This window comes from Perkinsus marinus, assembly GCF_000006405.1.
Source record: "Perkinsus marinus ATCC 50983 genomic scaffold scf_1104296962378, whole genome shotgun sequence".
NCBI lineage: Eukaryota > Perkinsozoa > Perkinsida > Perkinsidae > Perkinsus > Perkinsus marinus.
The window spans coordinates 272,968-288,110 of NW_003205427.1; the positions used below are offsets into that span (position 1 = coordinate 272,968).

At 49.4% G+C, this 15,143-nt stretch overlaps 3 protein-coding genes and 1 non-coding gene across 4 annotated transcripts in view; 3 read left to right on the forward strand and 1 right to left on the reverse strand.

Annotated features, from left to right (window-relative positions):
• Positions 1 to 908: 908 nt before the first annotated feature.
• Pmar_PMAR023015 (merozoite surface protein, putative) lies at positions 909 to 5,091 on the forward strand (the record flags this gene model as incomplete). Its single annotated transcript, XM_002771856.1, has 15 exons — positions 909 to 1,012; positions 1,238 to 1,361; positions 1,403 to 1,550; positions 1,649 to 1,754; positions 1,815 to 1,866; positions 1,992 to 2,252; positions 2,301 to 2,428; positions 2,481 to 2,566; positions 2,890 to 2,956; positions 3,000 to 3,135; positions 3,326 to 3,419; positions 3,467 to 3,606; positions 4,271 to 4,383; positions 4,707 to 4,958; positions 5,004 to 5,091. The coding sequence occupies 15 exons, from the start codon at positions 909 to 911 to the stop codon at positions 5,089 to 5,091; spliced, it is 1,899 nt and encodes a 632-aa protein (XP_002771902.1).
• A 3,482-nt stretch (positions 5,092 to 8,573) lies between these two features.
• Pmar_PMAR023016 (hypothetical protein) lies at positions 8,574 to 9,182 on the forward strand (the record flags this gene model as incomplete). Its single annotated transcript, XM_002771857.1, has 2 exons — positions 8,574 to 8,651; positions 8,907 to 9,182. The coding sequence occupies 2 exons, from the start codon at positions 8,574 to 8,576 to the stop codon at positions 9,180 to 9,182; spliced, it is 354 nt and encodes a 117-aa protein (XP_002771903.1).
• Positions 9,183 to 10,989: 1,807 nt separating this feature from the next.
• Positions 10,990 to 11,061, forward strand: Pmar_PMAR023017. The gene has a single exon. It is a non-coding gene; the product is annotated as a tRNA-Pro (tRNA).
• Positions 11,062 to 11,977: 916 nt separating this feature from the next.
• The window catches only part of Pmar_PMAR023018 (conserved hypothetical protein), a gene marked incomplete at both ends in the record, with an annotated part of 5,862 nt that continues 2,696 nt past the window's right edge, over positions 11,978 to 15,143 (reverse strand). Inside the window, 14 exons of the mRNA XM_002771858.1 lie at positions 11,978 to 12,088; positions 12,140 to 12,234; positions 12,287 to 12,635; positions 12,683 to 12,801; positions 12,854 to 13,217; positions 13,271 to 13,370; positions 13,423 to 13,605; positions 13,653 to 13,776; positions 13,838 to 13,926; positions 13,969 to 14,051; positions 14,095 to 14,231; positions 14,676 to 14,739; positions 14,790 to 14,964; positions 15,031 to 15,127. Of these exons, the coding sequence (XP_002771904.1) occupies positions 11,978 to 12,088; positions 12,140 to 12,234; positions 12,287 to 12,635; positions 12,683 to 12,801; positions 12,854 to 13,217; positions 13,271 to 13,370; positions 13,423 to 13,605; positions 13,653 to 13,776; positions 13,838 to 13,926; positions 13,969 to 14,051; positions 14,095 to 14,231; positions 14,676 to 14,739; positions 14,790 to 14,964; positions 15,031 to 15,127 (2,090 nt within the window). The remainder of the gene's footprint in view (positions 12,089 to 12,139; positions 12,235 to 12,286; positions 12,636 to 12,682; positions 12,802 to 12,853; positions 13,218 to 13,270; positions 13,371 to 13,422; positions 13,606 to 13,652; positions 13,777 to 13,837; positions 13,927 to 13,968; positions 14,052 to 14,094; positions 14,232 to 14,675; positions 14,740 to 14,789; positions 14,965 to 15,030; positions 15,128 to 15,143) is intronic.

Consider the following 15,143-nt stretch of genomic DNA (forward strand, 5'->3'; position numbering starts at 1 on the left):
GTGAGAGTGGAGATAAAGTCCCTTTGGCATATTCGGGTGGTGGTGATGCGGCAGACTGAGGGGAAACAGATTCAAAGAGACGTTGATCGATTCTGGTTTATGATTACGTCCTTGCCCTCTCTCTTCCTAGTGAGAACAGTCTTAGGCCTAGCAGTAGCCGAGCCACTACCAGCAGTGCTACTACCACCTGAATTCGGCAAGTTACGGTATTCAATAACAGTATGTGATACCACTGCTCTTCCTCCGTCTGGAGGCTCCCGAGGAGGGCGTCGGCTTGCGCGCAGTGGTGGTGGTGGTGCTCTGATGGCCGCTGGGATGGGCCGACCGACCCGTGGCAGATCGGTTGGGAGAATGATGGGCGTAGGTACAGGAATCCCCGAACTCACTGAGGAGAGTATCCTAGGTCGACTTTGGCAAGATACAAAGTAGGTCACTTCCCGTACTACCACTTTCCCAAGTACGTCCAGTTGCGGCATGGGGCCACTCCCGAGTTGTCGTTGTTGCTGTTTATATTACTATCTCTTCTACTCATATCAACAGATTAAAATACCCCTGAAAATGAGTCCACCGATACAGCCGAGGGCAAAGGCAGTTGCTAAACTACTCCTACGACAACCTGATGCCTTTCAACAACTCCCTCAATTTCGTCGCGAGTGACGCATCCCCCCATGATTGATGTGAACCTCAAACGCAATGCAGGATGGGTACTCAAGGTGCTTGTATTCAACATATTATGAATCCGTCAGTCCGCTATCCCTAACGTTGCGAAGCTGGGACCAATTTTAAAAGATCGATATGGCAAACGTGCGCCGAAATTTGAGCGGAGCGATGCACTGACTGTGCGCAATATGAACTCGGCAACACTTCCCTATTTAAGGCTGGCATTCATAATGGCTGGTGGAGGAGGAATGGCAGCATCATCTTCATCAGGGCCTGTCTACTCGTCCGAGAACGAACAAGTACTTTACGTTAGAGATGTTAGAGTGAGGATAAGGCCCCTCGATAGGGAAGAGTAAGTCCGACAATATCATATGGTAGCCTCGGTAGAAGCAAGTCTAGGTACTCCGCGAACCTCACGTTGAAGCTATCCTTACAGTCACCAAGTGCCTCCTCCAACTCGGGGAATGGGAGCAGAGGAGGTATCCCCGGTGCTCTCATGATAACCATTACGAACAGTCGGGACCCGTTCTTCCTGTAGTACTGGGAACCACGATTTGGGCGAGGTGTGGTATGGAAGGTACACGCTGTCCCTTGCTGAGACCGACTACCACACTCTCAAGACGGAACAAAGGCTACTTGTCGACTTCCAAAACTTCCCTAAGATGATTACTGAACTCGTCGCCGAATGCGTAAAATGGGGGGTATGTCATCTTACTGGTGAAGTGCTGTTGCCCTCCATCAGGCCCACAATGGGAGCAGCCCCCCGACAGGAGGTCAGAATATGTCCGTCTACTTAGCAGTGGGAGAATCGACTGTTGAGTCCACGCTGAGCATAATAGAGGCTAATCAGTTCAGAGAGATCACCCACTTGTGCTTAAGAATGCGGAAAGGTAATTCTACTGGTGAAATTCTAATGAAGTCGAACTCTTTGGAAGAGGCACATGACGTCTATGTTGCTCATCCTCATGAAAAGATTGTGGTCATGCAGGCACAGATGAAGTGTTAAAGCATTATCTAGCTTCCAAGCTGAGCCACTTCCAGCAGCTTGCTGAGAGACTCGAGGAGACATTGTGCAACACAGAGAAGGAACTAAGGTGGGGTCGATGGTCGAATTGGGGTATACTCGTAGTGGTGATGAGGGTCGTCATCGTCAGGCGAGTGACCACAGAGCGACAGTCTCAAGCGGACGAGATCAATCTGATGAAGGTGAGCGGTAGGGTGTTTTTGCGGGAAGTGAGCTTCCTGTTGACCTGTGGTTAGGGAGGTAGTGCTTGTCGGCGTACGAGACCTTGTGTGGCCTTATATAGGGGTATTACTTTTATTCATTCCAGGCGGAGCGGTGTCAGCTCGAACAGAGCCTCAAGGCTGTTCACGAGAGGGAGTTAGCCGAGATCAGCGAACGGCATGCTCGGGAGATTCGAGACAATCACCACACGTATCCGCATCGCAGACGACTCGAATCGGCTTTATTCGTTCCTAATAGACTCACGGCGGAGCGGGACAATGTAGTGAAGGAGTTGTCGACTCAGCTGGAGACCGCTCAGGCGGCAGCAGAATCATCAACGAAAGCAGCGACAGAGGCTAATGAGAAGGTGGATAGAAATGCCGGCTGCTGGGATCGAACCGGAGTTCTCTTTCAGATAGTCGTACTTGAGAACTCATTAGCCAGCTTGACTCGGAAGCTTGAAGCTGCCTCGAAGGAGTTGGAAGAGGACAAGGAGCGGTATGGATCTACGAGTGCTGAGGTGAAAAGGCTCGAAAAAGAGAAGTACTGGAGTAGCTTAGCTATGGCTTTTTTTGGAAGAATCGCTGTTCACTAGTTACGCACTAGAAAAACGACTGTCTGAGGCGGAGGTGTCTCTGGCCCTCTCCAAAGAGCAATTAGTAGCAAAGGAGGAGCTTGCTAGTAGGAGGATATATACAACTGTATAGTCTGTATCGTTGCGAATATATACACTATGCGCAATCTCAAGAGTGCGTTTCGTGTCACCAGCGTGTCACCAATTTTCACCTTATTATATTGTCGTCGGAGCAAACTCTGGACGAAAATTTTTGCTAAAATTCTTATGTGCTTTTTACAACAGCTTGAAATTTACTCCGTATGGTACGAGTGTAGTCGCTACTTTGATCCGTATAGTTGCTGAGTAGTAGTTGTTGTTGGACTATAATGAGGTGGTGATAGAGTACGTACGCCCACGTACACGAGGTGAATGGGATGGTTGATCGCAGATAAGTCAAGAGAGTTGCTGGAGCAGGCTAACCAACAGAAGTCATCGTTGGAAGAACAGATACAAATGTGCGGCTTGTGAGGTTCGAACCCGGGACCATATGGATGGCAGGTATCGGAGTAGTCTCACTCAGCTAGAAGAGAAGCTGAGTGTTAGCTTCAAAGAGACCACAAAGGGCAATGAAGTGATCAAGAAGCTGCAGGATCAGATCAAATCATATAAGTCTAGAGTGAAGGGTCTAAAACAGGTGATCGGGAATCGGTTCATCATACCACTCTTTTCTCGAATCGTATTCTCCTCATCGTTGTGATGCTTAGTAAGTAGACTAATCGAATCTTCTTCAATTAGACTTGTCCAGTTGAAGGCATTGTTCTAGTCTTCTCATATTTGGTGATGGTCGGTCACTGTTGAAAGGGTCGACCCTTCTCCTGTTGCAGGATATGCAGACTCACGAGGAGACGATTCACGAGTTGGACCACCGTCTGCTGGAGGAGCAGAGGTCTCATGACGACACCAAGCTGGAGCACAAACGTATTGTGTATTCCCGTCTGGGCAGTGGGAGCGGTGACCTCGTTCAGGAGCTCTTGATGCGTTGGATAGAGCTCAGGAGGAGTGTGACTCGACTAGGGCTAAACTGGCGGAGGCGCACAAACTACTAGAGTCGAATGAACAAGTGATCTCCTATCTCAACAAACGTCTTACTGACCGAGATGTGAAGGTAGTAGTAGTGGTAGTAGTAGTAGTAGTAGTAGTAGTAGTAGTAGTAGTAGTAGTAGTAGTAGTAGTAGTAGTAGTAGTAGTAGTAGTAGTAGTAGTAGTAGTAGTAGTAGTAGTAGCGGATGCTACTGTTCGATGAAGTCGATGGTAAGCAAAGTGATCAGGTGTTGTCCGGAGTCGAGACATCATCATCATCGTCATCGTCGGCTGGTGCTGCTGGCTACTCAGCCTTGAGTCTGCCAGTACTACCATCACATAGGCAGCGACCCAGTCAAGCAGCTATAGGGGCTGCTGCATCTAGCCATCATCAAACGGGGGCTACTAGTAGTAGGAGCCACTCGCCTAGCTCTACGAGAGCTGGTAGCGCGGGGACGGTGCTCGCTAATAGGACCAACGGTAAGACTGTATGAGTTCGGGGTGGTACCATAGTGGTTGGTGTAGTTTTCGAGGGGAGTGGTACGATGCAGCTAGCCAACAATTCTTCATCCTCGCTGGTCGTTGGGCGTCAGCCGGCGCCGTACCAGAGTGGACAGAGACTTGCATCGGGTTTCACAATACCTGGAGGGCAAGGGGCCTCTAGTAAGAGACCCAATCTGGAGGACATATCAGCAATTGGTGAGCTTAGCAGGGGATGGCCGTCTTGGACTTTCGGTCGCTGTTATTAGGACATCATCATCAAGCAATGGGTATGGAGAATCAGCCTCCGTCGTCGTCGTCTTCGTCGTCCTCTACTACCACACCTTCTGCCGCTCTTCACAGTAGACTGGCGGCTGGACCGGTACGATTTTTGCCCAAATCTTGAGATAATTAGATCATAGCACGCATCATTGATGGCTTGAAGAAAATGGCCACATTATTATAGCATGGCTGGTCTCACAGTACGGTCCTGGTCTGTTGTGTTGTAAGCTCTATTTTCAATCGTTTTGCTACTGAGCACCGTCTATCGGCGAATATCACCATAAAATGACCGCTATAGGCAGTATGAGCTCAGCGGCTCTCTCATCACCCTTTGGGGACACTCCTCACCAATTGGGGACACAACCAAGCACCTTGATGTGGCGACTACTCGTGATCGTTGCTGTTGATATGGGTAGTCGTTAGGTCTGGGGAGCAGTCCGAAGTGATGGAGTCGCTCACACCAACGTTATCATTGGGTGATGTACATTTTGACCTCACCAAAGGCTTCCCTAGGATACCTCACAAGCTCACTTGGAAGGAAAAGCTAGCGAAGATCTTGGGGGCGTTGGTCACCAGGCCGCCAGTTCATCTGCTTATGGTTGTCGGGCAAATGCTGGCTTGTGCTTTGTCGGGTATATATGCTGCCTCCCAGCTTGTTGCTGCTGGCAGTCCGAGGTGAGAGAGGGGAGCCTCTGGTTTGGGGGAATTGTATTTGTCCAGAGTACCATCACACTTCCAACTCACACAGGACGCTCTCAGCGATGGCCTCGAGGGCTTTGTCGAAATCACATCCTCTGGTCTCAGGTGACGACTCTAGTTTATATGGAGTTGCCTTGGTATTTTCCCAGTTACTGTGTGGTCTATTCTGTGCTCTGCATTTGGGCGCTGACTCGAATCTTTCAGCAAGTGTTCGTCCTACCGCTACAGCGAGGTCAGGTTTTCATGGATACCGCAGTATGGGGAGTTTATAGAGCGTTCTAGAGAGTTCACCATCATCATCAGTTTGTTGCACGCGATCTCGTCGGGACGCATCACTGTGCTCATCATTGCTTTATTTTTTCAGTCCACTCAGTGTCGAGGGCGCTGCTCTCATTCACCCCACAGCCAGCGAGCGTATCTCGTCGCACTTACATGAGATTGGATTGCATAGTGCAGCCTTTTCGTGCACTCGTACGGACTACCAAGATCTACCTCGACTATCGCAGCTCTTGGTTTTGGAAAAGGTCGGTCGGGGAAAGGAAGCATTCTGATTTCACGTGGAGGAGAGAGCGTCTAGACTAGCCTCGTAATCAACGAACCCTGACTACACGTTCGTAGCGTCTGGTATGGTGGATGAGGCGCACTCGTGATCCGGTCCGAAGCCCTCAGCTGACTAGCTGGTTTAGCGTTTACTACATGTATAAGTATATAAGTGGGCTCATTTTCAGAATTTCAGCTTGAAAATTGCTCTGTAGAAAAAGCTACATCTGCACACGTATTTTCGGTCTCTAATTGGCGCGTAGTGTATGACAGCTCGAGTATGGGGCATCTCGTTGGCTAAACAGAAACCTCACCTACCACATGCCCACATTCTTATAGGGGTCCTCAGCCAGAGCTGGTTTTCAATGTAGGTATATTCTGAGCCAAGTGGTTGATATTATAATACAGAGTTTGGCCTGGCTGGAGCTGGGAGGAGTAGACGTCTTATCACTCGGGGGAAGGACTCAGGTGAACTCTTGTTGGCCCTTCTTTGTGATGATCAAGGACAGTGTTGAAATATATGTCCGTTTCCTTCACTAATTATAGGAGCTTATATACAAATTCGGCTAGAGGTGTGCAGTAGCCCACAGCACTTTCCCAAAATTTCCTCGAAATTGCATACGTATGTAGTTCGCTGATGAAGACCATCATTGTAGGTGGCCTCGTCTCGGCTGTTGATGAGCCATGCCTTCCTGCTATCCATTGACTTGCTATCAGCTCCACTGCTGTACTACCACTCCAATGTGAAGTTGGCAATTGTCTTTGACACTGCAATCGATTTCGGGTGATCGCTGGTACGTCAGAGAGCTTTCTGGCGTTTCTCCGATGTCCAGATATGCTCTCGATTGGGTATTGGGGCTCTCCAATTTTGCCTCGTTTTTCCGCCCGGCGAGATGGTACCCCCTACGTCATGATAGATTCACAGTAAGCTCTTCGAGGAGGCGCTCGAGCGTGAGCGGAGCGATGCAGGTTTTTCTATCGACTATGCTGCCTCTGGCGGCAGTGATGACGAATTTCTATCAAGTATGGTCGTATTGCCGCGTGGGATGGGCGGCGCCCTTCAGCTCTGTCAGATCGACAAATTGACAAGTGCTGGCGAAGCGTTCACGTGGTATGACACGCATCATGCTATGGGTGGTGGCAGATTCTCGAGGAAGTCTAAACGAGCTAAGTCGGGACGAAGTCAGCAAGGGTCTGTCGTTTCCCGGCATCTAGTAGGTTTACATGGCTTATGTTGTTTATCACAGTCCTTGCCAGCTGCTGGGCTTTGGGATTGCTCGTGGTCATTTATACTGTGGTGACCCAATTCGGCACTTTATGTGGGCCTGGCTTTGACCCTATGGCTTGGTGCCGGTGGTCTGTCCGTCCATTCCTAGGGGTACTCGACACCTTCCCCATTGGATGTGATATGTATTGTCTTCAGCCGAACACTTGCGACTGTCGATTGGTGGTGGGCCGTACACATACAGTGGACGAAGAGAAGGGGGAATCTAAATGCGTCGCTTTGCCAGAGGTCATCACTATCCGTTTCAACGCCAACACTCGGGAGTACTCATATCCCGACGTAGATGGTTCGTCACACAGGATGAATGCGTGGTTCTTCCACACAGTTTCAGCGCGTAACTTGCGTTTTCGATGATACTCAAATTGAGCGTTTTCCCATCAGATTGACATCATTCCATCATCGTATGTTGCTGGTAGGTTCTGGATAAATGGCCCAGGGTGGAATATGTGGTCATTTCCCCTACGCCAAATGCACTTTGGCATTGTTCAGTGGGCGAGTTTCTCATTTGTTGAGCAAACGCTTCAAGTCGTATTAGGTTGATGATGACGAGGTCGACTGGATATCGGATAATATGCATTTCATCACTGGGCTCAGTCTACCGTATCAGAACATAACCCGATTCGATCAATCGTTCCGGTCACTGACGTCACTTAGTCTTCCTTACAACTCTCTAACGCGCTTGGATCCTGAGTTCCTACGGGCGAACCATCGACTCAGCCACTTGGCTCTCGAGATGAACAACTTGACGCATCTACCGAGAGAGTTTTTCAACCTGTATCGACTAGAACATGTACGCCTGATGGGCAACCCGGTATGTAGGAATCCTGTTTACGCTGGGGCTCTTGGGGACTTAGCTAATCGGGGCGTATCCCCGTTGTGTGGTGACGCTCCTTGGGAGAACAGAAGAAATGAACGGGGAAAAACAGGAGACTCTGAATACTCTGAGTGAGGCGGCTATCCGTCTTTTTGGTGACCGACTTTGTCCTGTGAAGGTCTCCGATAAAAGATGAAATTATTTGCGGTGCGTCTCCCCGAGCTGATTCGTTGGCATTCGCCGCCATGTATTACAGGGACATTTGCAGCGTATATAACCACGCGTAAGGTACCGCAGTTTTACGTTGATCACTCCGCCGTCTTAGACCGACTAGTGAATGCTTGATGGTGTGTGATGAAGTGGCGTCGTGGATCTCCTATATATCAGATGATAGTGATGGTGTACTGTCGCTTGCCGAGGTGACTCCCCACATGTCCCTGTGCGGGAAGCCCTGTTGGGTAGATCAATCGCTACCTACAACTCATCAGTATCCGGCCGTACTCATCCGACGAGGAAATGGAGTGCATGCTCCGTGTAATGGACTGTAGACAGGGCCCTTCAGGGACAGCCTATCCCCCGACACCGTATACGATCGCTATAATGATGTCTGGTGGTGCTACTGACTGTGGCCATTGCCCGTATGATGTTAGATAAGTGTGGTATGATTCAGACAGCAGCATATGCTCTTTTCTAAGTTGAATGCGTTATTTATAAGATTCATGTAACTACAGTCGCACTCGTCGTAGCGTCCACTAAGACTGTCATCATGCTCATCATGGTCCCCTCTACTCGTATATAGACTATTCCCTCCTCCTCCGATTAGTGTCTTGTTGAGGTCGTCAGTCTCCACTACCGGACGGTGGTCACGGAGACACGTTGAGGAATTGTAAGGTGGTGTAAGAATAGCAAGATGCGAATGTCTCGCACGGAGACTTGCTACTCGTTAAATTGAATGTCGCCTCCTTCACCGTCGTATCCGTTGCTGACTGGCCTCTCGTCCATTCGCAAGGCCCCTAAGTGGTCCATGAACGTAGTATGGGGTCTTTTACAGAATTGGTTTATTGATTGTCGCAGCGATGGACCGAATGGATTCATCAGTGTTGGAGGAATATATGTTCGCTTCCCTCAGCTGAGCTCAGGAGTTTCCTAGCTGATTTTGGAAGTTTACGCATGGATTTGGGTGAAGAGTCACCGAAGCCAACGAGAGTTTCCTGAAATTTTCTCAGAATTCTCACATTGTTATCAACATATGTAGTTGACCATGTGCATCGATTTCATTGCTTAGGGCCGAGGCCCATCCTCCCTGGTGAACTCTGAGTCCAACAAGATCCCGGGCCCTGGGGCGTATGCCAGCGAGAAAGCATCAGGCGCGGATGGCAGGTCAGAGGAGCCCATTGAGGAGACCACGACCGCCTTGGTCAGATACCTTACATCACCACGGTTCGTCTTTGGTACCGCTTCTAGAGATCAGCTCAGTCGTAAAAAGGCTGAAACTGTCATACCCGGACCAGGGGCATACACTCCTAGGAATTCTGAAGGGTCGTCGGCCGCACAGTATTGAAAAGGAGTCCTGGGCCGTCAGCACAAGTCGTATAGGTACGCGTTTGGTAGAGCTACTAGGACCTCCATCGTTGATAAGAAAACTGATTCCCCTGGGCCAGGGTCTTACAATGTGACGCGCTCTCTAGGGGGACCAAGGTACTCTCACTGGATAGCTACGGACAATGGTATCATTATTGCTCATAGTTACTCTACTGGGTCCAAGCCGGATGATTCTCGATTCCCTCGGTGGCCTGAACCTGGCCCTGGGCAGTAGGGCTCATCTTAGGTTGATGTCATTGTGGTATGACTAGACTGCCAGTTACTCCTCTGTGTCGTCCTGTACGGTATCTGGTCATGAGGCTGCACCAAGCTGGGGATTTGGGACCTCCCGGAGGTAGTATGATTACAGTCTTTCCACGGCATCGTCAGTTCTATCATGTAGGCCTCCCATTGGGTCATCGGTCGCTTCTGCCCGCCGCTCGGGAGCTGACTCAGCTCGGGGACCAGGCCCTGGTTCTTACGAAGTGGGGACTTGTATAGGACCAAAGACGAGTAGTAACGTTGTATGTGGCGACCCTTCAACGTGGTCTAATGTAGGCTACGGCTCGGCGGCACCACAGTTTACCATACGCCAACGACGAAGGTCAGTGAAAAAAGGTAGTAGTGCGTAGTTATAGCTGGGGACATGCCTACTCCTTAGACCCTAGTCCCGGCCCTGGAGTTTATGGGGGTGCTTACACCCAGTTTGGGTGAGTACACGAGAGTCTGATATATCGTCAAGGTGTTGGCAGATACTAACGCTTCGTGTTATTTTGTTGTTAGTCGTCGTTCATGAGTGGCAGTATACTCAGATTGATGTTGTTGCACCTATGATGTTGATGACGCTACACTGTTGTGTTCCTCGGCCGATTCGTCATTTTGCCATCAGCTATTACTACTAAAGTGTGTTACGATGCCTCTAACCTCGCTGGGGAAATGGGCGAGGTTTCTACAGTTTTTGATCAAGTATCTTGACAGATTTGGCGTTGGACGGTTGGCCTTGGGGAGCCACGACGTCGAGGGAGGTAGTCGAAACTAGGTAAAGGGTGATACGGAGGGGCAAGAACTGTACAGGGGAAATTAAAATGAAGTGTCAGCCGTTCGATGAGTACTACGAGGGGTAGGGGCCGCTAGAAATCGGAGGCCTTGGAGACGCAGCCAGTGAGGTTCCTGATGCTCCTGATAAGGAACAGCTTTTGGAGGCTGAGCAGAACGTTGAGAGATTTGTTACTCATAGCAAAGGTCGGCGTCTCAAGCTGATGTTGCGGAAGTATGGTGAGAACGACATAGTACTGGCCAATGGCACCATAAACTCGAAATAGGTATTAAGCGCTGCTTTGGCGATAGCTGGTGGGAGACCTTTTGTGGTAATTGTAGTTAGTTGAGGAGTCGAAGACTGGGGGTAGTCCTTTTCGATTCATGGATACTCTGCCTGGATGCTGCTGGACGCGTCGGTCATGGGAGGCTAGGTATTCGACACAACCCTATTCGTTCGGATGTCTTCATCCTCACATCAGTTGCATGTTATTGGACACTTGATAGGTTCAGTGCTCTCAGTCTTAGTTGAGAGTGATGCGAGTATCATAGGCTTGGTGCGTTTCCTCAGTAAGGTTAATTCAGTCCCGATTCAGTCGTCTCGAGGTGTAAGTGTGTGTCTAACCGAGTTCCCATTCATTCTTTTGTGTTGTTACTTCCTGTTCATCCCCCACATCCACTAGGAATAATGTTAGCTGCTTTATGTGAATATATTAATGCCTACATCTCAATTCGTGGCGTTGGGCATCATCGGCTGTGTGGTCTAGTGGTATGATTCTCGCTTAGGGTGCGAGAGGTCCCGAGTTCAATTCTCGGCACAGCCCTATCTTCAAGTATGCATTTCTTTCGGATTCCCGGTGCATCACAAATTCAGAACCTGTTTTCCCTTCATAATCCCGATTATCATATCACCATGCTAGGTGTGCTGGATCTGCAAGCAGCACTTGTTGTCCGTACTTGTCGCTATAGGCTGTCGGGTGCCCGAAGCCAATATAGCATCTATATACAATGCCAGTCTTCATGAGCCTTCACCCATCTGTATGGACCCTGTTACTTTCCCTTGTCCGAGCCAATCTAGAGTTCTCCTTCGAGGGATTTGGTCAAACCTTCTCTCAGCCATTTCTCACTCTTAGTTGTGATTACGTTCAAACAGTGGTCGTTAAATAGTCATCACCAAAGGCAAGTCTCAGTGACCTCGACATACCTTCGAGTGAGCCCTCCTCAGACCATGGCCTACTCTATCCTGCTGATGGCTGCCGTCAGCGTTGTTATCCCTTCTCCTTGCCGTGTCCTCTCGAGAGGAATTCATGCAGCTGAACCCGACGTTCCACCGGCATTGAAGGAAAATCTGGTCGAACTCGCCATGCTAGATCCTATATATTCACGACGCTCAGCCCGATGCCCAACGTTAGGAGCGCATAACAGGCATTCTCATTCTGTGATGGTATTGGACCGGCTCCTCATGCTTCGATGTGATGGTGTACTCGAGCAGGCCTCCGACGGTGGGTTAGCAGTACTTGAAGGCTGTCAGTTGAACAGTGACGGCAAGACGTTCCGTTCACTCTCCTGTAGACATGCAAATCGTTGGATACTAGTGCAGCAATGTTACTAAGTGTGGCCACTTGGCTTTCGGTTGCGCCGGGCCGATATCTATTGGAGATAGCTATGAACACAATAAACACCTTCCCTGGGTGAAACTGTGAGATCCGAAACACACATGCAGGATCGATGCAGTTAAATTCACTGAATGTCGGTCGACTCATCCTCTGGGTTTTCAGTGTCAGTTTCCTCGTCGTCGTCCTCCAGTGTGTACGCAAAACCTTCATGGTCGCGAAGTCTTCTGGGACTGCCCTAAATACGAAATCGAATCCCCAAAGGTAGCAAACCCCGGGTGTATCTCACCCTCTTGTGCCTGTCGAACAACTCCTTCTGAGCATCCTCCCGAACCTCAGCCGCAGTATAGTTGATTTCCCGACTGCCCCTGATTCCCTTAGCCCCTGACAGAGACGAGGTGGCGACACCACGATTGCTGTTGTCTTCGCAACCTACGCTGAGCCTCCATCAAATCTTCAGCGTCACCGAAGTCCTTCATGACCCTGAGCCGCGCCTTCTCCGCTTCATTTCGGATTCTCATACGCTCTTCGAAATCGGAGTCCTCTGAGACCTTATAGAAAAGCGGCTCGTTGTCCGCAGGTTCGACAGGAGGCAGTAAATCGTCGCCTGACGACAGCACAGCTCCGTTGCTCCTGACAATCTCCATAGGATCACCAAGGCGCAAGTCGACGTCGGCTGGAAGGGCTGCCTCGGCGAAGGGTCGACGAGTGTCGTTCTCACTCAACTGTCGTGCGAGTCGCTGGATCACATCATGGGCTGACTCAATGCTCTGACTGTCGGCAATCTATAAGGATTGGATATCAATTCCCAGATGATCCTCCCGGCACTTACCGCAACTTCGAGAACATCACCAAGTGCGACATCCTTGCTCATGTCCTCAGAGACCACCTTGGCGTCGATCAGCTGCTTCCAGAAAGACCCCACATAGCGCAGTCTTTTCTCCCGTGTGCCTGTCAGGCAAATGACTTCCAGTCGGCTGGCAATCTCCGAGCGTTTTCCTACCACATTGAGACCATTCTTGATAGGGCACCCGGATAACAGTGAATCCCAGTGCTTCAAGGATGCGATGTTTCAACAGGCTTGATGCAGTCCTCATGCTAGTGTCACGGTAGAAGTGATGTGGTCCATCGACTTCAAACGCGAAGGACTCCCCTACCAGAATCTTAACAGAGATAACTGCTTGCTCAAGTCCTCGACCTAAGCCGCTCACATCAATAGAATAAGGCCCTACGACGACTTCGTTTCGATGTCGCAAGCCAACCATCGTGAAGAACTTCGACACCTGCCTATGCAACTGGGAAGTTTGACCCATCACATCCTCCGTGGCAGTGTTATAGGCACGAGCTCGGGCGAGGAGATCTTGATGCTGGCGGAGCGAAGCGATAATTGTTCTTATCTTTTCGTGGATCCCTAACTTACTTCCCTCTCCATTTTCTCCATAATAGACTTAGGGGCCAATAACCGAGCCCATAGATCGAATATTTGAAGTTGGATGACCGACGAGAAGATCATCTCCTTCCTGATTATCGACAGTAGAAAGACTACACTGAAAAGCCATAGTCAGGACTGACCTGAGTCGATTGGCTACTCCCAGAAGGGCGTGCACAGCGGCCTCTTGCCAGGGGTTGCTCTTGCCTATGTCGGTCACAGCAATGCCATAGAGGAGGGCGGGAGCCAGCTTTGGTTCGACTATCTGGTGCTGCTTCTCGAAGACCATCCTGTAGGCCGCATCAAACCAGGTTGGGTCGTGGATCCTGAAATGGGAGTTAGAGCAGCGGAGCGAAGCTGCTACCACTCCTACCTCAACTTTTGGTAATTCACAATGCACATCGTGACGCCACTCACAGAAAGGTTGGCATGCAAACGATGAGCCGCCGTCTGCGCCAGGCGCCGTGCAAAAATCTCATCTCGATAATTCAGTGAACCTGGCACAAGACAACTCCTTCTACCAGAAAAATTAAAGCCTCGTCGGTTGCATAAACCTACCGATGCACAGAAACCAGTTAGTTAGATCTGTTTCATTGAAATTAGCCAACTGCAACGTCGCCTGCTTAGTAGCTGCCCTCATAAAAGACCTATCCCATGAATCCTCATTCCCATCAGTTCATGCGGCTTACCTGTTGTATACTTTCATCATCCCAAGGGACATGGCCATTACAGACAACGTGCTACAACTGCATTGTGCTACTCTGGCTCTAACCTATAAGAATCTCATCTCAACCGTTTTGGAGCCTCCTGGATACCTCTTTCAAGATCTTGTCAACAAGTCTCTTATCCTTATGTTCGAATTTGGCCAATGCAACCATTATCGAACCAAGATTATAGGTAGATGTCCGCTCTACCATATGGTAGATTCTATTAGAGAAATATTGAGAGATACCTGATCAGCATCTCAGTGTTGGAATATATGTTCGCTTTCCTCAACCAAGCTCAGAGGTTCTCTCACTAGTTATAAGAGGTTACACATGAATTTGGAGAATTTCCAAAAAATCCTCTCAAAATTTCCTCATTGTCGCCAACACGTGTAGTTGACCATGTGCATATTTTCCCTCCACTGCAATATACACTTCGGTTTTCGACGGAATAATGAAAATTATCCGCTGAAACGGAACTTTAAAGTCACGTCGCGGAACATGCAACTCCTTCTCCACCAAGAGAGCGAATATTCGCTGGATTTCACATTGTATGTTACATCGTCATTCACTGCTATCAGGATTTCTACTTGCACAGGCACGTGTGCCCAATTGTTCTCCTCCATGAATGCTACCATAACGAGATGACGGATAACGAATTCCTACGTACTGACCCCACGATATAGTCTTACCATGTATGTTCATCTTAGATCGGGCATAAGCCGCTAGTATTGCTGACAGATCATTAGGAGAAACCTACACAGGAGATACTCAAATCGTCGGTTCCTCACATGGCAGAAGTTTACATCAGTTTTGGCCAACATTGCGTCCGCTGGTACCCGGTCTGCCTCCTTCGGCTCCTTCAACCTCTTCTTCCGAGCCTGCCGTCGCGCATTTGATAACTCGATACGCTCTCTAAGCCGCTGATTGGCAACAGCCTCGTAGACTCTAGCCTTGATCATGTTATAAAGCACGAAGTACCTATCAGGAACAACAACATCATCATCATCAGCAAGCACGGACGGACGGGCCCGGATGATATCCCACATTCTCTGATCATGATCCTTAGTCATTTTAGACATCCCCCAGGCGATCAACCTGAGGGACTCTAACTTCAGCGCTAAATGAGGGTATCGGACGCCAACTGAGGAGCAGATCAA